The sequence below is a fragment of the Falco peregrinus genome, chromosome 12 (assembly GCF_023634155.1).
Source record: "Falco peregrinus isolate bFalPer1 chromosome 12, bFalPer1.pri, whole genome shotgun sequence".
Lineage (NCBI taxonomy): Eukaryota > Metazoa > Chordata > Aves > Falconiformes > Falconidae > Falco > Falco peregrinus.
In genome coordinates, this window is record NC_073732.1 from 19,043,767 (window position 1) to 19,064,669 (window position 20,903).

Below are 20,903 nucleotides of genomic sequence, written 5' to 3' on the forward strand. Positions count from 1 at the left end.
TGTACTTCCCAAGACCTCTGTGAAAAGTTAAATCAATCTATTGATTTGAGTCTGTTCAATCACTTGGCCTGCTTTAAAAGAAAAGGCTGCTATAACAATGAGATTTCATCTGCTACCACCATGGGTGTGAGTGTGTGTGACACTCTTCCTCTGGGCTGCATGTGCTCCTTCGTCACCAAAAGGGCAATTTTTTGAAGTGCTGAGCTCCCAAAGGTGTCTAGTACATAGAATGCAGGCTCCAAGGTGCATCCACAGCTGTGCTGGGAGGTGGGCGAGAGAGTGGCCCTCTCGGGGGAAGACTTCTCATTCTTTCACAGGAGCCCAGCTTTTGGGGCAGGGAGGTGTTGCAAAAAGACTTCGAGATTAGCTCTGTCAGGATTGACACGGTAAGAAAAAGCTTAAAACTAAATATTTCCATTCCTGACCTGGATTCTTCTTTCCAGGTATGCTGGCTTTTACCACAGAGCTCCAAGCATGAGCAGTCTTCCAAGAGCTGGTGTGGAAACATGGGAGAGCCTCATGCCTCTTACAACTTCTGCTAACCTGAGGTCCTCCCTTGAAATTTTTTTTTTTTTTAATGTCAGATTCTTTACCTAGTCTAGCAGTGCTGCCCAGATAATTGCTAGCAACGCCTACAGGACTCTTTCATGCATGAGGAGGCTATTTAGCTCATGCCTGTGTGCCTGAGGAGCTTGGCTCTGTTCTCTAGAAGATCTCTCTGGCTCCTCTTCCTACGGCAGGTGAGTCTGGTGCTGAGGGCTGGTGATCTACTCTCATGCCCCATGCAGGCCCACGGTGTGGTTCTTCCCTGCACTTGTTCCTTCTAATCCAGGACAGTGCAAGGCGGTTCTGGCCCTCCCTGGTGGTGGGTGTTGCCCAGGCTCCATCCACCCCAGCTTTGCTCTCCGCCACAGCTCCAGGAAACTGCTGATGGAGATGGTTCCTTGGCGCCCTTTGGGTGCTGGCAAGGTTTCCAGAGGGGAAGCCAGTCAGCCCAGGATCGCTGCAGCACCGAGGCAAGTCCTAGGGGCTGGGATCACAGTGCTGGTGACTGTAGGCGAGAGAGGGATAGAGTCCAGGGAGAGAGAGGATGGGGAAGGAACCACAGAGCCAAGGGGCTGTTGGAGTTGATACCGTGGCCTCTTCAACTGTGCACGTATGTGGAAAGGAGGATGCTCATGCAGAGCAGAGGAGGGAGCCTGCTTGGTGAGGAAATGAGGCTGGGGAACTTGAAGGCACCCAGCGCCCAGGTGTAGGGGGTGGTTGTTGCATGGTGACAAGGGGTTTGGAGGGAAGTCACAGCTGGAGGGGAATTGGGGTGGGAGGTAATGTGCTCCTCTTGTGCAGCAGAGTCCCTGTATGGGCTGGTCATCAGAGATAGAGCACGGGGAGTTCAAAGGAGTCTGGACACGGGAGGACAGGGTGGAACAGGATACGCTTCATGTTCTGTAAGCTGTACTCAAGGGACATGTAGTACGAGGAGCGTGGGGAGGGCTGGAAGGTGTGTGAGAGAGGACCAGGGCTGCAGAGGTGGGAGGCCTGGGGGGCGTGCATGAGAAGCAGTGGAAGCGGTGGGACCCAGGAGCACGTGTGGCACAGGAATGAAAAGTGTGAAGCAGCATCAGTGGGTGCAAGAGGGGATGAAGGCTGAATGGGGTGGGAGCCCAGGAGGGGTGCGTGCCGCTGAGGACGGGGGCTGTGGGCGCGCGGCGGGCACGAGGCTGTATATAAGGGGGCGCGGATGTAAAGCAAAAATCCGAACCCGCGCACGGGCAGCGGGGCTTTGCCGGCCCGGGGGGCGCACGCCCAGGTGGGGGGCGGCGGCGGGCGCGTGGCCCGGGGGAGAGGGGCGGATGGCGCCGGGGGTGGCTCTAGCTGCGGGGGGCGCCTACCGGCGCGGGAGCTGGCGGGGTCTGGCTCGGGGCTGTGCCGAGCCCTGAGCCCCCGTCCCGGGCTGCCGGCTCCCGGCTGCGGGCTGGGTGCGCGGCGCGGCCCCCCGCGGGGCGCCGGTTCCGGTTCCGGCGGAGCCGGGGCGGCGGGCGGGGGCGGAGCCGCCGGAGCCCGAGCCTGCGCTCTGCGGCCGGGCGGCGCTGGGACCCGGAGAACAAGGGGCGCGGGGGGACCGGGCGCGCGGGGCCGCAGCCGGGCCGGGGCCGAGGCGGGGCGGGGGCCGGGCCGGGCCGGGCGGGGACCGGGGCCGAGGCGGCGGCCGGGGGTCGCGGGCCGCGCCGCGGGCGGAGGAGGGGAGGCGGCGGAGGCCTGGCGGCCGGGCAGGGGCGCCATGGCGGCGGCCGAGACCAAGATCATTTACCACCTGGACGAGCAGGAGACGCCGTACCTGGTGAAGCTGCCGATCCCGGCCGAGCGCGTCACCCTCGGCGACTTCAAGGGCCTCCTCAACCGCCCCAACTACAAGTTCTACTTCAAGTCCATGGACGACGACTTCGGGTGAGCGCGGACCCGGGCCCGGCCCGCCGCCGCCGGGGGGGAGCCCCCCGTGCCCACGCGCGGAGGGCGGGCTCCCGGGGGGGGGGGGGGGGGCTGCTTGGGCCTCCTGGGGACACCCGCCCCGCACGCTGCTGGGGCCGGCTGCCCCCCCACCCCCCCACGCCCGGGGGGGCTGGGACCCCCGGGGCCGGGCGGTGCCCTTCGGGACGGCGGCCCCTCGTGCCGGTCTGGGGAGGGGGACCCGTGTCCGCCCGCCACCCCTACTGCCTTGCCTTGGAAGGGGGCAGGGATGGTCATCGCCCCCCCCATCCTGTCCCCCTGTCCTTGCCCCCTGTCGGGGGGAGGGCACCCTCGCGTGCACCCCATCCAGGGGCGCGAGCATCCCCAGCTACTTCACCTGGGGGGGCGGGCTGGGAGCGATACCCACCCGTGCACCTTCTCTGGGGCCGGTGGTCCCTGTGTGCTGCCTCTGGGGACAGTCCCCCATCCTCCCTTCCCCCACCCCCCCCTTCTCCCGTTAGTTCTGGGGGAAGCTGCCCCGCCCCCCCCCCCCTCCTCCCCCCCCAGCTCGCTCCTCTGTGGGGGAGCTGGTGGTATTCTCTGGGCACCTTCTCCAGGGCTGCACCCTTATGTCTGCCAGAGGCACCCTGGAGGACACCATCACCCCATCTGAGGATCACTCCCTCCCCGTGCTCATGATGTTTGGGTAGCGCTTTGCCAGTGCAGCCCACCCTGGGGGTGTATAGGGGTGGTGTCCCCCCACGTATCCTACTTGGGATTGTTATTCTCCATCTAAAGGGCCTAGGCATCTCCCACTGTGCCTGCCCGGGGAGGGCTGCCCCTTGTTCCCTCAGCCAAGAGGGTGCAGGGGTAGTGCCTCCTCCATCAGCTGTTCCCAGAGAGTGGATTTGGGGACAGTTTTGTTCTTCGGCCATCCATTTTGGGGAGGACCATCCATTTTGGCAGCTTTGTTCTCCGTATCTCATCTTTGGGAAGAATGGGTAAAGGGGACCAGCTTTCTCCTCCTGTGCCTCCGTGGAGAAGGAGGGAGAGCTCTCCACATGCTGCCCATCTCTGGGCAAGGGGTGTGTGCAAGACCCGCTGTGCGAGGTACACGTTCCATCTTCAATGTAAGATGTCCCACACTCGATCTCTGAGATGGGTCTCTATAGAAAAGGGGCGCTGCCCTGCCTCACATCCCATCTTCAGGGCAGCTCTCTTTCAACATTGGTATTTTCATCACTTATTTTGTGATGATGCCCTTTGGTTTCTTCCATCATGTGTGGCTGTTTGGAGGTGAGGAGGTATACTCTGTCCCTTGTTTGGACAGTTGTACGCACTAGTCTTCTGGAGAGCCCTTGCTGTCTCCTACCTTTGTAAAGTCAGTGACCACTCTGCGGAGCAAGTACCCTGCGAAGCCGGCTCTCTGTAGGACCCTTTGTCCTCAGTTTTTGTCCAGCATCTTCCTACATCTGTATTTCCTCTAGCCTTTTTGAGGATCTCTGTTTCCATCCTGGGAGAGTAGCTTCTTTTGGCTTCCGTAATGTGTGACCCTTTACCATTCTGGGCACTTTGGTATTTGAAAGATTTGCGTGATCCTCCTTCCTCTAGATTTGTTTGTCCCTTTGAAGATTTAAGTGTTTACAGTATGGAGGCTGGGACTGTAAAAAGCTTTCAGTTTTGTAGTCTTCCTAGTGTCATCTTATTGCGCCAAATACCTCCCTAGGCTGTGATCTTGGCTCATACCCTACGTTGAACAGGGCTGGGCCTGTTCAGGGCTTGGATGGAGATCGGTGTGGCTGCCTCAGCAGGGGGTGCTCTGCCCTCTGCAGCCAAATTATCCCAGTGCCCAGGTTCCCGTTAGCTTGGGAGGTGCCAGCTTTCAGATGAGGCTTGAAATTTGGAGTCACTCTTTTGACCACAGTCTGGGACGCTTTGCCTCCCTAAATTCCTCCTGACCAAGTGGAGAGCTTTGGTCCTCAGAAGCTTCTCCGCTCTCTCCAGGCAAAGAAGTCTCCAGCCCTCATTTTCCATAAATTTCCAAGGCAGTATCAGTTGTCTGTGGATCATTTCCTGTCCCTCAGCTGTTGAGTAGCGTTGGGTGCTATGGAACAGCTGCCTCTCCGTGTCTCGGAGGGGACCGTGTTCATTGGTGGGAGAAGCGAATTCTCCGTGCATGCTGTTTGTAAACAAATGCTTCGGGATCCTTTGAAATGTTGTTCTTGAAGTGAATTCAAACTTGTCTTGAATGAAACATTGCCATGTGGGTGGGAGAGTGTCTGCGTAACTATAAACAAAGTTTAGTAATAAATAGCAGCGTCTCGCATTGGGAAGAGGGGTCTGGTGGCAGCAAAGTTCTGTGCTGTGCCTTTTCATCCTCCTCTGTTTCTTTAAGGCTCCACAAGAGGAGGCAGATGGTAGATTAATGAAACTCGGCAATAAAGCAGTGTAGGGAGTTGTTGTGGATGCTAGCAGGGAGAGGGGAAAATCACTCAGGAAGACACAGCGAGTTTAGTTGCGTCAGAAATGCACGGGGATGAGATTTTTGTTGGGACTGATTCAGCTGATTCTTCTGGGAAGAGTGAACTTCTCTGGAAGGGAAGGTGTAGCTGAGGGGGGTCGGAGGCTGCGTGTAGGCAGCCTGTTCCTTGGCAAAGTCCTGTGTAATGAGTTGTGCAGTTGGAGCCAGCGTGTGGCAAGGCCTTGTGTGGAACAAGGAGAGAAAGCCTCTCACGGTGCCACCATGGATGTCCCATCAGGAAAGCTGGTTTTGCTCCTTTCTGGAGAGCTGAAGAATGTGCTGGTGGTTAGCTGGAGCATGGTGGGGAACAGCCAGAGCAGTCCAGCTGCAGCCTTGTTGCTGAGAAGCCCTGTAGCCCCAGGCACCATTCAAAATAGAATCACAGAATCGTTTAGATCGGAAAAGACCTTTAAGATCATTGAGTCCAACCAAAATATTTCATGATCCCTGGTAGCTGGTGTCCAGGAGAAAGCAAACCATTGGTCTGCAGGGAGAGACCGGGACAGACGGACAGGAGCCATCTCAGCTGCTTGACTGTAAATGCTCGGGCAGTTAGTGAAAACCAGGAGGAGTTTAACAATGGCTGTATTCAGAAGCTGTGTGCCAAGGAAGGGCATTGCACTCTCACACGTGTATCCCTCTCGGCCCCTTCCCCCAAGATGCCCTCTGCCCAGCATGGAGGGTGGCCTGCTTTGTGCTGGCAGTTTCAGAGCTGGGCTGGTTTTTGTCACTTGTGCAGTATCCAGAGGTAGTACCCAGGGTAAAGCCCCTTCATGAAAGAGATGAGCCATTAACAGTGGATGGCTTTTATGCCAGCTGATCGAGGAGGAGACCTGCAGATCCCGATGGCTCATGCTTTTTGTCAGTGACTGGACCTTTTGCAGGATCCCTGTGGCATAAGACTAAGTTTTCCTCTCGTCAGGAGTAGAGGCATCTCACCTTCCAGGGTCAGCTGCAGCAAGACATGGTCCAGCGTTTCCTCTCACCTCTGTTGCCCAGACTGAATCTGTTTCTCCCTTTTCCTTCTCTTTCCAGGCTGTGGATCTCCAGCCTGGCATTCCCTTCAGCTCACCCCATCCCCAAGGCAGTATTACAGCCGCAGTCTTGGTGTGTGGGATTTTTCATTCTTTTGTTTATCTTGTTAATATTTGTTTGCTCTGAGAATCAGGGTGGTGATGGAGCAGCTTCAGTGTTTACATCTCCTTGGAAATGTGAACTGAGGCTCCCCTGGGTGGCTGTGGAGTTGTCGGGTTATGCCGGGAACTAATCCTAGTCAAAGCGCTCAGCCCCAAATTAAGATGACCCCAGAATGGTGTCACCTCTAGGTGGGAAGGAGGAGAAATGAGATTTCATGCACCTGATCCTGGGGAGAGGAGCTGTGAGCAGCAGGAAGGCTGCAGGGTTTCGTCACCTGGTGTACCCGATGTGTAGTGGGCTACAGCTGCAAATGGAGAATCCAGCCTGAGCCCAGCAGTGTGGAGCACGGCACAGGGTGCAGACATTTGTGCCCTTGTTAGCTTTGTGTATTGCTGATCCCAGGGCCTGGAGATCTGTGGAGCAGCTAAAGCAGGCTGATGGTGGAAATACGGCAATGTATAGATACGGTACACTCTTCTTGGACCTGAGATACTTTGTGTGGATGTGCCTCGCTGTGAAGTGTGGAACTACCCTTAGCCTGCTAACCTTGCCCTCATCAGAGAAGGAGGGCGTTCTTTTTCTACAGCTTGAGGCTTTTTATTCAGCATTTTACAGGTGAGATCTGTGTGCTGGTCAGCAGGAGAGCACCATAGATCAGTGCAGTGCTATGACTGCTTGCGAGACCCATGTTCTCCATCAAGCCACCCACAGGTTTTTCATGGGGTTTTGAACAGACTTTTCCATTTCTGTCTTTTTTGTTCCTGTAAAATAGAAATTCTACCAGTGCTCCTGTGCCTTGTTTTGTCCACTTGACACTGTGAGTTTCTTGGGCAAAGATTTGTGTGGATCTTACTGTGGGAGAGCTCTCGGTTCTGTAAAAGTGCTGCAAGAACAGTATTGTAAATTCTCCTGGGTACCTGTGTTGTTGGGAAGGGAACAACTGTGCTGATGGTCTGTGGTAGTCTGTAGTATGCTGGGATGCGGGCTTCAGTGATGTGTAAAGTGTTGCCTCCTGCCCAAGTCCATCGTGAGAAGCATACCTGTCTCTGGGCAGCAGGGATCTTCTCGCCAGCTGGTTGTGTGCGTGTTCGCCCCAGCTGCACTACAGGTTTGACTTTTCATCTGGCCAGGTGACTGGTACAACTCTGAAGATATTCTTACATCAATTGAAATGTAGTTTCTTTTGGCTCGTTTCTTGCTTGTAATTGATGCTGCTCATTTTCTGTCAATCGAAAGGTGTTCCCATAGGGGTGTGCTAAAGTTTAGATTAAACTTTTCAAAGCAGTTTCCATTAAAGGAGTGCAGTTTGTGCATCCAGGTAAGTCCTCAGCACCTGGCTTGAAGTTCTATCTCATCTTTCCATGCCTTCTGGAATCCCTGAACGTTTGAATTTCATCTGCGTGTGGAGAAAGCACTTGGGTGATCATTTTGCATATCTCCACTTCACCTGGCCACCTCTCCTTTTCCAGGCTGGAGAGCAGAAAGGCCTGCTTCTCCTGCAAGGGGACCATCCCTCCCTCTCCATCTCACCTACTTGTTCTGCATTGCTGGGAGGACACCAGCAATTCGTGGTGGGGTGCTGCTCCTCCCGCTGCTGCTGGTTTCTCCCTCTCGCAGGTCTCAATGCCGGTTTTAACTTCAGAGCTGTGGTGAGTGATTCCTAGGTCTCAGCTGTCAAATGAAAATCGGTATTATTAATCACTAGCCCAGTATCTAATCCAAACCTGCTTAATTATCACCTGCTCTCCAAAGCCGGGTATGAGGCAGTGATTAGGGCAACACTCTGGAGGCAGAACAAAACGGGTGCTGCTGGAATTCCCAGTGCAGGGGTCAGATGCCGTTGGTATTTGGCGACCTCATCTCCTGCACATGTGCATGGGGAAATGCGTTGACGCTCACTGAAAGGCTGAGTGATTTATTTTTATTGCAGGGTCTTTTTGAAAGTGATGCCAGCAGTGACTGTCCTTCTGGCTGAAAGTGTTTGGAGCCGGGGAAGGGATTCTAAACTTAATAAGCAGTGTCAGTCCCTGAGCAGTGGTGAGCCGCTGGCATGGTGCCTCTGCTTTTCATGCCAGCTCTTTGTAGCACGAGTTGGGGGAGTTGTTTTATTTTGATTTTTGGAACTTTTAAAAAAAAATATTAGTTGGAAACTTTGCTGTCTGCCTTGTGCCTTTGCCTGTCCCATGCCCCTGACGTGGAGATTACTTCCATGTCAGCATGGATTTTGTGCAGGGAGAGGTTGGCAAGAGGTCTGTGAGCAAAAGGGCCTACAAAATTCCCTTGTGTGCTCACATCCTTTGTGGTGCTCTGTCCAAGTGACAGCATTGACCCTGCTGTGAGGTAGCCATCGCTTTTCTCCATTTCCTGGCCAGTCCCTGTCCTTTCTGTGACATGTGAGAGGCCTCAGCACCCCATGTGTTATGCTCCCTGCTCTAGAGGATGTGTGGTTCCCTGTCTGCTCGCATGAGATGTGCTGCTCTGATTAGCTAGGGTCCACTGGAGGTTATTTTTTGAATATTTTGCAAGTAGGTTACTGCAGCCCATGCCTCTGTCTCCTGAGCTGCTGAGGATTTGGCAGAGAGCTGCTAACCACTGTCTGCGCTTGTGGTGGGAAGTTCCTGTAATGCTGCCCATGCTGGGGGGTGGCCCATCCGCACTGGAGCTGGTCCTGGCTGTAGCGGCTGCTGGAGGCTGTTTTCAACCGTTGTGGCGATGGTGGTGGTGCGGGGGGCACAGCGGTGCCAGGGCTGGGGTGCAGATGGAGAGGTTGGTGGTATTTGCTCCTTCCCTGGTTTGTATTGTCTGCGCCAGGCAGTGTGTGTCCTGCTGTTTAGACCCAGCTATTACTGACTCCGTAGGTGTCCGGCTTTCTCTGTTGTGGTTGGAGCTGTGCTCCAAAGGCCACATTGGATGGCAGTCATAGCCTGGTTTCTTTGCCCAGGGGTGGTGTTCAGAAAGCCAAGTTAGCCAAATCGGGCTGCAGACCAATTTCCCTAAGGCCTTGTCTGTACTATGCAAACAATGAAGCTTTAAAACAGCTATTGAAGTTGTTTGCAGCTAGAGCTGGTCAGAATTTTTTTTTTTTTTTTACTAAATGTATTTTCTCCCAAAATATGGTGTTATGTTGAAGCCAGCATTTTTCTTGGAGAGGTATTGTTTTCAATTACGTTTTTGATGGGAATGTTTCTTAATTTTAAGCCTCTTTTGTCATCTTTGAAAAAAAGAGAAAGAAAGGTCAAGAAAAACCTTTCCCCTTACATGAGAATGCAGCTGTTCTGATACAGTTCTGTGTTTTGAAACCATCTGGAGGACTCCAGTCCTCCAAATTCCTGCACAGAGCAAAAACCTACCTCTATGTGTCAGAAATGGCCGTGAAGTAAATCTGTGCGCCCTGACTGTCTGTGATGCAGCTGTGCTCCAGCGTGGTTCAGTCTCTGAGGTCAAGGCCCAACACTGTTAAAAGTGGCTCATAAACCACCATAATCTGAGTTGTGACCTGAGGATTGTTTGTTGTTACGGGATGATGGTGGTGGCCCCACTGCTCGGTCTTCTGGTTCCTGCTGAAGTTGTATTTCAGCGCGTTTCATCTAGAACTTGGCCATTTCTGAACCTCGGACCTAGTCTCACCCCCAGAGTGGGATCTTCTGGGTGGCGGCGCAAGGAGTGATGCTCCTTCCTGCGTGGCTACGGTGAGAGCAGGATGGGCAGCTGGGAAGGCAGTGTTTTATAATGGACTCTGAGAAAGAAGGGGCTGGCTGGCAGGGACAGAGGTAGATGGCCCATGAGCCCAAGGCCCGTGTGCTTGGAGTGCTGAGCCTTTAGTAAGTCCCTCTTCTCCAGCATGCTCCTGGTCTCCTCTACCAGGTCTCCCAGCTGGCAGACACATCTGGGTCTGCGGCCCTGTGGCCTGGACTCTTGAAGGTAGAGGTAGTTAGCCACCACCATGCCTTTCGGTACGCTCAGGGAAGGGCGCTCTGAGAATAAGCAAAGAAAATCTGGTTTCCCCTCCAGTTTTTCTGCTGCACAGATGTGTTTGGCTTTGGTCCTCTCTCAGGGTGTGCATCAGGCCCTCCATCTAGATTTGAAGGCTGTATATGTAGAGGTGTAGGGAGCATAGTTAAAATTCCTCAAGTCCTGTTTGAGTTCATGGTACTTAAAGTGGTGGGAAGTCTCTTCCATGTCTGCACAGCAGTTGCTCAACTGTTCTGAGCTGAAGGTATCTGCTGGAATTGGAGTGCTACTCCTCCACCCTTCACTACATCCAAATAGATACAACAATGTTGTTGTTTAGGATATTTGATCTCTGCAAAAGCCCATGAAGGAGACCTGGGCTTGCAGAACACAGCAGAGACTGTGCCTGCAGGAAATTGCCTTCATGTTGTCACACCAGCTTTGCATCGTGCTGCACATCTGATGAGGCAGCAGTCAGGGCTGTGTGTTTTTGGTGCTTCCTATTGATTTCCTGCCCTCTCCATCCCTTGTTTGTTATTCGGAGCCTGCCCTTCTGACCTGTGCTGGATGGATGGTGGTTTTCCAGAAGGGGGATGTGGCACCACGTGGCTGTGTTACTGTTTGTCTCGGTGGTGCTGGTTTGTTAGGCAGCAGCTGGCAAGTTAAATAAAACTTAATCCTGCTGGTGGCTGCTGTTGGAAATTTTTGGACCAAATCCTTTTGTGAAGACTTTTTGGAAGGCGTTGAAGTAAGGTACAAATCTGGGAATTAGTCTAATCTCTGTGACTTTGCTTTGTCTATGTGCTTATCTATGTAATGCAGTGGTGGCCTTAGGAGAGTATGTGAGCTCTTGGGCTGTGAGTAACACTGTCTCCAAGGACTGCACTAGCTTGCAGAGCTGAAGTATTAGTATCTCCGTGAGCCCCTCCTCTGAAGCTCTTGGTTTCACTTGTTTCTATCGCTGTGTTGTTACTGCTGTAGCACTGATATTGAGCCCATGCAGGAATGGGCTGGGATTCTCTGGAGGCTTTGGCAGGCAGAGATGCCTGGTGATGACCTTCCTGTGCCGTGTAATCCTGTATCACAGTGGAGGGTTGGGACTGTTGTGGTTGTTGTATCAGTTATTTATTAAAGGACATGTGGCAGAGGCATTGTTTTTCCAGTCACAGCTAGCTATTGAAGGCAGCAGAAGCAGCATTTGAGTAACCTGCTCCACTAAGTCATCTGTGTTGGTTATCCCCTCACCGGGGCATCTGTCAGTGTGTCTTGTTGGCTAAAATTTCCTATCTTGCAAGAACTGGAGGTAAAGAAGGTACAGTGAGCAGTAACTGAAGCACTGCAGTGGGAGTCCGTTCTTCTGGTCCTGGCTGAAGATGCGAGTTGAAGCGGGGAAGGCTTCTTCACATGACTTGGAGCAGAGATCTGTTTCTGGGAGAGCTGGCACCGGCTGCTGTGTGGGAAGGTCTTTTCTCTGCTGGTTTTTGACCTGCCCCTAGGGTTTGGAGAGGAATTTATTTGCTACGTGGCCGCTCTGATCACTGGCAGCTGTCTCTGGGAATTCAGGGTCTGGGTAACAGAGGCTGTGGGGTTGTCCTTGTTTTCTGATGGCTGGCAGCTCCTGCCATGTACAGGCTGGTTCTGAGGACACTGAGGGTCTGCCAGAGGGTTCTGTGTTTTGGGAGCTCTGGCTCTGCATGGAGTAGCATAGCAGGGAAGCTGGTGCTAGCACGTTAGCCTGCCCACTCGCTGGGCTTCAGCTTTTTCCCTCCCCATTGCACTGACCAGCTTGAGATTCATGGTCCTTTTGTGTCTCACCATCTGTGAGCAAATAGGTTGTCCCCTGTACACTGCAATGTGCAATGCCGCCGTTGTTGACAACCAGACCAGTGTCAGGAGCACGGTGACAAATGTGGCTTTGTGATCAGCAGGGCAGGGGCTCGGAGAAGGCTGCTGCTGTGCTGGTGGCTGTTAGCTGGTTGGCCCCAGGGCGCAGCAGCTTCTCAAATTGAAGCTTTTTTCCAGAAGCTGTGATGGATATGCAAACTCTGTACTTGTGTTTGCATACAGCTAACAAGCTGTCCCAGTTCATTCAGCCCTGCCTAGCTCAACCAGTATTTTAGTGCCTTTCACAGGGAGACTTGCCTGTGGGCCCAGCTGAAGCTGTGCTATACTGGAAGCCCATACAGGGCCTTAATGTAGAGAGTCTTGCCATTGCACTGTGTTCATCTGAATTTTTTCTCACTGGCTTTTGTAGCTCTCAGGAGAGTGGATTTTCTTCATGGGTCTAGCAGCACAGCTGAGTCCCTTATGGCAGACCTCCCAGTTGCCTTCGATCCAGAGCTAGTAAATGCACCTTTAGGTCCTGAAGGGGTTCCTGTGGGATGGATTTTTCTTCCAGAGTGAAAATGTTTTGTGTCAGCTGGGACCAGAAAGTGGGTTAGTTGGGGAAAACTTCTATTCCCTGCCCAGGCATCCTGGAAGTGGCAGAGGACTTGCAGGGTGGCAGCATCTGCTTCAGCTTAGTAGAGTGTGCTCTGCCTGGGTTTCCTTGGGGCAGCTCTGACTTAATGCAGAGGTATGTGACATCTATACAGCGTGTGCATGTTGAGTCTAATGCATCTGAGTTGGGTCAGCCTCGTGCAGCACGTGTCCATGCTTCTGGATCCCCAGTGCAGAAGCATGGGAGCCCACTGCATCAGTCTCTTTTTTTTTTTTCTTTTTTTTTTTCTTTTTTTTTTTTTCTGTGCTGATACTACAATGTGGGACACCACTGGAAAAATCTTTTGGTGCCTTCGTATGATGTTACTTTTGGAGAATTTGGGACCTGTGCTCTGATAGGAAGCTACATGGTATACATGCTTTCCCATGTAGAGGTGTGTATACTTGAGGTGGGGACTGTCTGTCCATGTTATCCGTAGGGACCAGGTGAGCTCCTGGTCAGTCAACATGTGGTGCTGTCACTAAGTGCCTGTGGTGACTTTACGTGTAACTAAAGAAAAGATGCTTTGCAGGAATTTGATGTCAGTATCACAGATAATTAGGAAGCTCAAAATCAGGGTCTTGTAACATATCAGCAGATCCACAGACGCAGGAAGTGGCCCTGTTGCAGTAGTAACTTGTGATGAGCCTTTCTGGGCTCCCATTCAGAATAGTTAATGTGTAGAGTGAGTAGTTCCACACAGTTGCCAAGCTCATGGGATATTTATAGGCTGCAGATAGGTTGTGCTGTCTTCCACTGCACCTCTCCATAGTTGAAAGACCTGGGAGTTGGTAGCTGTGGCTTTGAGACCCTCCGCAAGAGGAACGTTTCATATCCCGTGTGATGGTGACTTCTGGAGGTCACTGACTGTTATCCAGCCTTTGGTGCAGTTGTCAGAAATGGCAGGTGGGAAGGTTTTGAATGGTATGAACAGGGTCAGGCCCAGGAGTTCAGAGTGTCAAAGAGAAGCAGCAGCTCTGAGTTGGACTTGGTCCTGCAGAGGTCGGGTATAGTGCTGCAGTGTTCCAAAGCCACTGTCCTCTTCTAAACTGTGGGGAGGCTTACCCTCTTGTTGAAAAGGCTGCTGATTCCTGGTGTAAAGGTGAGTCCCAGCAAGTTCTGTACATGGCACTTCACACAGACTATGGACTAATGCCAGTCATCACTTACAGCCAGGCTGCTGAAACAGAAAAACCTGGCTGCTTGTGGAAGACAGCTTCCTTCCAGATCAAGACCATGGCTTGTGCCCCATTTCAGTAAATCTCTGACACTCCTTTGGAGGAGTCCTAGGCAGGTGATGGTCTCCTGACTGCCTAGATATTGCTTTGTCTGGTGGAACATCCATCCAGTGTCAGGAAGGGGTCCCATGGACCATGGCTTTCATAAAGGAAGGGAAAACTAGTATTTTCATTGCTGAGAGTAAACCAGCAGCAGGATGGGAACAGCTCACATTTCCCCTGCTTCTTGGCTAATCACATTCCTTTTACAGTAATTGATTGGCTCCTGCTTTATGGCTCTCATCTGCTTTCTGGACCTCTAGTTGCGTGACTTGTGTGCCAGCACATGCTTGGTTTGGTTAGGACTGGAGCATCTTTCTTGTCTCTTTCTTTCAGCAGTTGAACAGTATTAGCTTGTTTGCTGGGTGCTGGCTGGAGAGGAAGCTTGGCTGGCCTAGTAAAGGATGCTTTGTAGGAGATTGCTCATTGTATTGTTCGAGGGCTTGGCCCTGCGTCTTGAAAGAAGTTTGGTGAAGATGACTGCTATTAGCTGAAATTAATGAAGTATATAAAAGGCTACTAAAACATGCTGTTTGCTGTCTCTCTGTACAGGGAATTTCTTGTACCGTCCCCTGCACTGACGCCATCAAAAGCAGGAGACCAGGTGAAACAGCTAGCCTTCCTCTACCTTTGGTTTTGTCTACTAGTAGATGTATCTAGGAGCTGATTGTTTAAACCATTGGTTTTCTCTAAGGTCTTCCTGGCTTGCTGACAATTTCCTGAGAGTGAAGTGAATATTTCAGGTTGTTCCAAAAATTAGCCAGGGCCCAAAGGTGAGGAAGAAAAAGAGCATGTATCCCTGTCCTAGCAATGGTTGGAAATGGTTCTTTTGAGCATTTGGATTCCTCATGCTGTCTCCTACCTCCTGCAGTTTAGAACCAGAGGGACGTAGCGTCGTCGTTTGTCCTTTTTCAGAGTGCTGCAATAGCCTGGGATCGGGGACAAAGTTCTTTCTTTGCCACCATGCAGCTGTTGTGACTCTGAAAGGCTGCTCTTTGCATGAGTCCTTCTCATTGTCTTTGGCAAATGTTTTGTGGTGGAACTTAGTTTTGAGCTTTATTAACTCCCTGTTGGTTTTATAGAAGTTCTCTCTATGTCTTATAGACACAGTTAGGAGAGGTGTTGTTGATGGTAGCCCAGCTGGATGTGAAAAGTAGGTGCAGTCATCTACAGCTTGTTACGCTTCAAGGCCCCTTCCCACCATGTAGGAGGTTGGGCTGGTTTAGTTGGGGGACTTTTGCAAAGTTGTTTGTGCTAGGAGAGAGTAATGTGAGCTGGTCAGTGTCTTGAGGGCAGGACGTGTGGAAGCTGCTTTGTCATCTCCTGGTGAAGATCTGTCATTAAATACAAATTAATTGTTAACAAGGCGGGGGAAGCGAGCCTCACTTCTCCTCCCCACAGACATGTGCCTCAGTCTGTGCCTTCCCAGACCTGCTCTGGTGGTGGCTGGGCAGCAGAAAGGTGCTGAGAGCAGGGAGCTGGTGCTGGGCAGGGCTGCTGTGCTGGGAGCCTGGGATAAGAGGGTGCTGGCGAGCAGACTGCTCTGTGGCAGCTCCCTGCTTGTCCAGGTGTGGAAGTCCAAGCTTTCAGACTTTTGTTTCCCACCCTCCCCCTCTTCCCGTTTTCCCCCTCTTCTCCTCTCCTTGCTCTCCTGCTGAGTTGATGCTTTTCCAGGAATGAGCTGTACTGCTGGCCCAGCACATTCCACAGCAGCAGCGCTTTCTTGGCAGGAGCCTCGTTTGCTGTTAAAAAGCAGAACTGACTTGGCGTCCCTCAGCTGAGGGCCAGAAAAGGAAGGCCTGGTCCTGCCTTCCTCGCGGTGCATGCAGAGCCTTCACGGACATCACGGCCCTCTCTCTTGGCTGTTGTATATGTGCTAACACCACACCATACCCTCAACACCCTTTGGAGCCCTTTACAGCTCCTTGCTGTTGTCTTAATCAGTGTGAAGTCCCTAGGCATTGCAAGAGGGGCTGTTGCTTTTCTAGCCAGCCTAGAAAGGGCTGAATGACTTCTGTGGAGCTGCAAGGAGTTCCCTGGCACCTATCCATAAGCTTCTTGGTAAGGTGGTGGTGTGCCCTTTGTGTTTTGCTGCTAGCAGTAGCTGGGTAAGCCCTTTTTCCACCTTTCTGTATAGTTCCCTTCTCTGTGTCAGCGGGTGCTGCTGTGTTGCAGCTCTGCATTGTGGGCTTTTCCTGCCGGCCGTGTCCAGATGGAGCCAAGTGTCACAACAGAACAAGCCTCCTCTGGTTTGCTTGCTGTCTCTGAACATTCATGTGAACCATAGCAACAGCATCAGGGATTTTACCTTGTCTCATACACATTTCTCTGTTTGGCAGGGACTTCCTTGGGCCTGTTTCCTAACCCACCTTGAATTCAAGCCCAGCTTTTGGTCACTGTTCTGTCTGTGGATTTACCTCTGTTCCTCTGAAGGTCTTTTCTGCAGACATGTAACCTCAAATCTTTGTTTCTCACAATGAGCCCTTGCACTTGTCTTGTATCCTTGCATTGGGCTGTGCAAGCTCTTAGGGTTGTTGAGGAGCTGAAACTGATCTACCAGGGTGAAGAGCCTGGCTGGGCTTCTGCTGGGAGTTCCCGTTTGTCCTGATTTCCAATTCAAAGAGCCTGAAAGTGTCACTGAACCTTTGGGGGCCTGGAGAATGCTTGCTTTGATGATGTCTCTAAATGTCCTTCTGGGGGTTGGAAGCATCGCTTGGGCAGGGCGGGTCGGAGGCCAGGCCTGTTGGGCTTGTTTGCAGAGCAGTGCTGCAGCCAGATGGTCACTCGGAGATCAAGGCAGGAGGGGCCGCCTGGGCTCTTGGGCTCACTTCGAAATCAAAGTCTGTAGCTTTGCTTTGATAAGTGCTGCTCCCGGGCAGGCCTGTGAGGTCGGGTAGCTCGTTCCTAAATGCCATTCCTTTTCCAGTCTTTGGGCTAGATGAACAGGAGGTCTGTCCTGTGTCATCTGCCACCCAGTGATGCCGGTAGGACTGAGTGCAGGTCCAGCTGGAGCCAAGCATCTCCTGGACAGGGGTGTTGTGGTTGTCCTGGTGTGTGTCCAGTGGAGTGATTTCAAGTGTGTTGATGAGGGGTTGCTGTGGAAAACAGGTGCCATCTTAGATGTCTGTTTGGCCCCTGCCTGAGTGACAGTGGGGGGAACGTGCGGAGGCTGTGGGGCAGTAGTGGTGAGCATGGTTGAGCGAGGCTGTAGAGATTACAGCCTAAAAATAAAGGAGACTCTTGCTGTGGTTTCACTCATGGGCGCAGTGTCCCTGCTTCTGAGGAGAGTGGGTAGTAGCTTGAAATGGCGTGACCTGCTCCCCGAGGAACCCTAGTAAAGCTCCCTTGATTTGTTAGGAGAACGGAGGTGGCCTTTCATGCTCAAATGCAGAGCTGTGTTATCATTTTGTTAGCAGGACAGCTGGTTTGTACTTCTTGATTCTTAAAGCACCCCAGGTAAAGACAGTGCTGCAAGGGAGCTCATGTTCACACAGCATGTGGGGACAGACAGGAGCACAGCAGCTCTTCTGGGCAGGAGGGTCTGAACAAAGCCACCTACAAGTCTGTGTGTCTCTTCTTACCCTGTGCTACAGCATAGAGGAGCAGTGGAGCCCTGTGTGGGGGCTTGGGAGGGACATTAAATGCGAGAGTGATGGTCTCTGTTTACGCTCCGAGAGCCCTTTTCACCCCGGTGCACCGTGCAATTTGTATCCTGTGTACTGCTCCTCCTCGCGCAGGGGGTAAAAATAAAGTGAAGAAGACGCAAAGAATGCCCTGGCTTATGGACACAGACAACTCAAATCCTCTCATCCTGTTTGATGCGTGCTTTTTGCCTCCAAAGCCCAAGGTCTCGCCAATACACGTGTGGTGTTGGCGTGTGTATTCTTTGGTTGGGCCTTGTAGCCCTTGAGGGGATTGTATCCCCATGGGAAGCACACGTGTCATGTCTGGGCTTAGTCGTAACAGGCGACTGTTTCCCATCTGAAATCTCAGCTTTGTTGGACAATTGCTGTGTCCAGTTTTGTCTTCTGGTGAAATGACTGCAGAGCTCATCCCTGCAGCCCCAGCATTTGATCTTGCAGAAGAGGGGAGGATATTGCTCTAGAGCTGGGAGATGCTCACATTTGGATAGTAACACATGGAGGTGCTTCCTTTTGCTATGCAGCAATTATTAATTTGGAGACAAGACATCTCTGCCCTAAGGGGTGTGTACTATAGATGGTGAAAATGAGATCACATTTCTGGTGTGTAAATCCCTGAAGCTTGTGCTATTGGGTAGAAACGTCTCCTGATGTTTTTTTTGTTTTCTTTTTTTCTTCTTATGGGGGCTGTTAAGCTCAGAGGAGTGACCTACCTAATCTGCACTTTTGGGAGATTGTAGTAGAAGATTAAGTTTAATGTTGATTTTCTGGGCTTTGCAATGTTGGAAAAAACGTCTCTGTTGTGTAAAGTTCGTTCTTCTTAATAATCAGACTAAACAAAGGAAAAGATCTTACTGGTTTTCATTAGCTTTACATCTTTTTAGCGTGAAATTGTCACTGTTCAGTGTTCTTCCCAATCTTGGCACCTCCCTAGTAACAAACTCCTTTTCATTCTGGCCACTGAGCTGTCTAACATGCTTGAGGGGGTCCCCTTCCCTCACCTCCCTTGGTACTTCCCCCCCACCCCAAACACCAGATTCAGCTTTTCAGATCACTGCCATGTCCCGTGGTCGATCCTCTCCAAGTATCCTCCCCGTTGTGAGCCCTTGGATGGACAAGTTGAGGGACGGGACCACCAGAGACAAGCAGCGATCGCTGCTGAGCTCCAGCCTGCATCCAAATCTGAGGTTCAAATCCTCCTGCTGGCGCTTCTGTCGATGCCTCTTGGATTTCTTCTTTCGCTGGGATTGCGTTATTCCATCCAAGTTCTTCGCTGGGGCCTCGCTGTGGTGAGCAGGTCCTGCTCGGGAGAGACCAGAGCTGGCCGAAGCTAGAAACTCCCTTGTATCCGCAGCCTTGGCCGGGCTGGAGGCCACCGAGGGGAGAGGGGGAGGCTGGGAGCACAGCAGCTGCGCTGGTAACGCCTGCGCAGCCGGGGGTCTCCGACACGGCGCAGCCGGCTTCGAGGCTGGGGTTTTATGGCCTCCTTTCTCTCCTGTGCACCCTCTCTTGTTCCCCACCTTCCCTTCATTCCTGGGACATGACTCTGTGATACAAAATACCCTCTTAATTTCCTGAGCCAGGCTGGGGCTCCCTGGAGAAGGCAGCGTCTGCCCGCCTGCCCCTCGCCTGCCTCTTGCATCCTTGTTCCAGGCTGCCAGCCGCTCCCGCTGGTGGGGAGCGGACGGGAGGGAAGCTGGGAGCGTGGCATCTTCCCAGGCCATGGGGAGAGGGTCTGCTGGCTTTTCCAGAGAAGCTGGTGGGAGGGTAGGGATGGAGCCAGGGTTGGTGCTGGGTTTTCTCCGCTTCCCTCCCCGCTGTCGGGGCTGCCCCGTCCCCTCCCCCAGCTGCATGGGAGCAGATGTGCTGCTTGTGTCAGCCCTGGCAGCCCCCTCTGCACACTCCAGCCGGGCTCCTGCGGCAGCCAGAGCCTTGTCCCCTCCCCCGTGTCGCTGGGGATGGCGGTTGAATCATCCGCCCACTCGGCTTGCCTCCCCTGTAACCCTCCCTCCTTCCTCCCTCCCGCAGGTCTCTTTGTTGGAAAATTCAAGGCAGATGAGTGCCGGGGAGCTCGGCCTCGGCACGTCTGCTGGCCCCGGGGCCGGCGAGCGGCCGGTGTGCTGGGTGATGCTCCGTGCGGAGCGGTGGCACCGAGGGCCCGGACCCACGCTTGCCCGGGCGAGCTCAGCCTGCCGCTCCATGGAAGGGGTTTTTCCTGGCCACCGTTCTCAGCTGTGTTGTGCCCAGCCCCCAGCAGGACTTGAAATATGGGAAAACCTGAAACCGAGCTGCCCTGATGGACGCTAAACTAAAAGCAGTCCCTTTGAAATCAGCCTCGGGCAGATGTTTTCCCTGGGCTGCGCTGGCTCCAGCCAAAAGGAAAGGCTTTGAGAGATCCTGAGCTCCTGGCCTGCTCTTTCGGGATTCCTGGGCTCAGGCCCCGTCAGCTGGGGGCTCTTCCCAGCACGTTCACGGGATGCTTTTCCCTCCCAGCACAGCCACCGGGCAGTTCCATCTCATGGCCGCCTCCCGTGCAGCCGTGGAGGGGAGACGTGGCACTGCTCACAGCTCCCCCAGAGGCTGCTCGCTTGGTGGCTTCTGCCTCAACCTGCGGGCCTGTTCCTGTGAGAAGTGTGGCTTGAAGAGAGTGGTGAGAGGTGGGGGGAGGAAGGCTGCAGCCCAGGGCTGAGGCTGGCGAGGAATGCAGGGCACAGAGGGCTGGGACGGCGCAGGGAGTGACAGACACGAGCAGGACCACAGAGAGATTCCTGCTCGGCTTGTGTCCAACTCCAGCGCTATCAGGTTTTGCTCTGTAGAGTCTAAATATATAATCCATTGTGCTCTGACAGCTGGGTGATAAATAGTGATAAATCATGCAGTGGCTGGGGAAGGAGGGAGAAAACTGCTCCAGGGTGGAGCTGACCCCTGGGATGTCTGGGGCAGCAGTGGGGTAATGGGGTGACGAGGGACCAGCTCTCAGGACAGACGGGGCTTGTTCTCCATCGAGCATTGCAGTTGAGGGTGGGCAGGGGGTCTTGTGCGTTGGTTTTCTCTGTCCCCACTGAAAGTGGAATAGTTCATTTGGGCTTGGCGGTTGGTCACCGTGACCCTGCAAATATATCACCCTGTCCTTTCACCCACAGGCAGGGCTCTGTGTCCCTGAGCAGGCAGCATGCAGCACTGAAAATTGGCTCTGCCTGAAGTTCTCTCTAGGAATTGGATGAAGTCCAGGCTGCTGGCGACAGTATGAATGGATGCTAGTGCAGCCAGGCCAGGGTGCGTGTGTGTGTGTGCGTGTGCTTGGAAGCGAGGAGACAACTTGCCTGCATTGGAAAGGGTTGACATGGGCACCAAAGGGGACAGGTCCTAGGGGGACTGTCTGTGTTTGACACTCACCTTGGTCAGCAGGGACTTTGGGCAGAGGCTGGCACAGGGCATGCTGAAGAAGC

General features: G+C 53.1%; 1 protein-coding gene across 6 annotated transcripts in view; it reads left to right on the forward strand.

The window, feature by feature from the left end:
* Positions 1 to 2,184: 2,184 nt before the first annotated feature.
* Positions 2,185 to 20,903, forward strand: part of DVL3 (dishevelled segment polarity protein 3) — a 35,687-nt gene continuing 16,968 nt past the window's right edge. For 4 of the 6 annotated variants that reach the window (XM_055817331.1, XM_055817329.1, XM_055817334.1 and 1 more), the window contains exon 1: positions 2,186 to 2,448. In XM_055817331.1, coding sequence (XP_055673306.1) covers positions 2,282 to 2,448 — 167 coding nt within the window. In that variant the 5' untranslated portion in view covers positions 2,186 to 2,281. Of the gene's footprint in view, positions 2,449 to 20,903 lie in introns of all 6 variants that reach the window. The other 2 variants (XM_055817328.1, XM_055817332.1) reach the window with 1 other exon arrangement.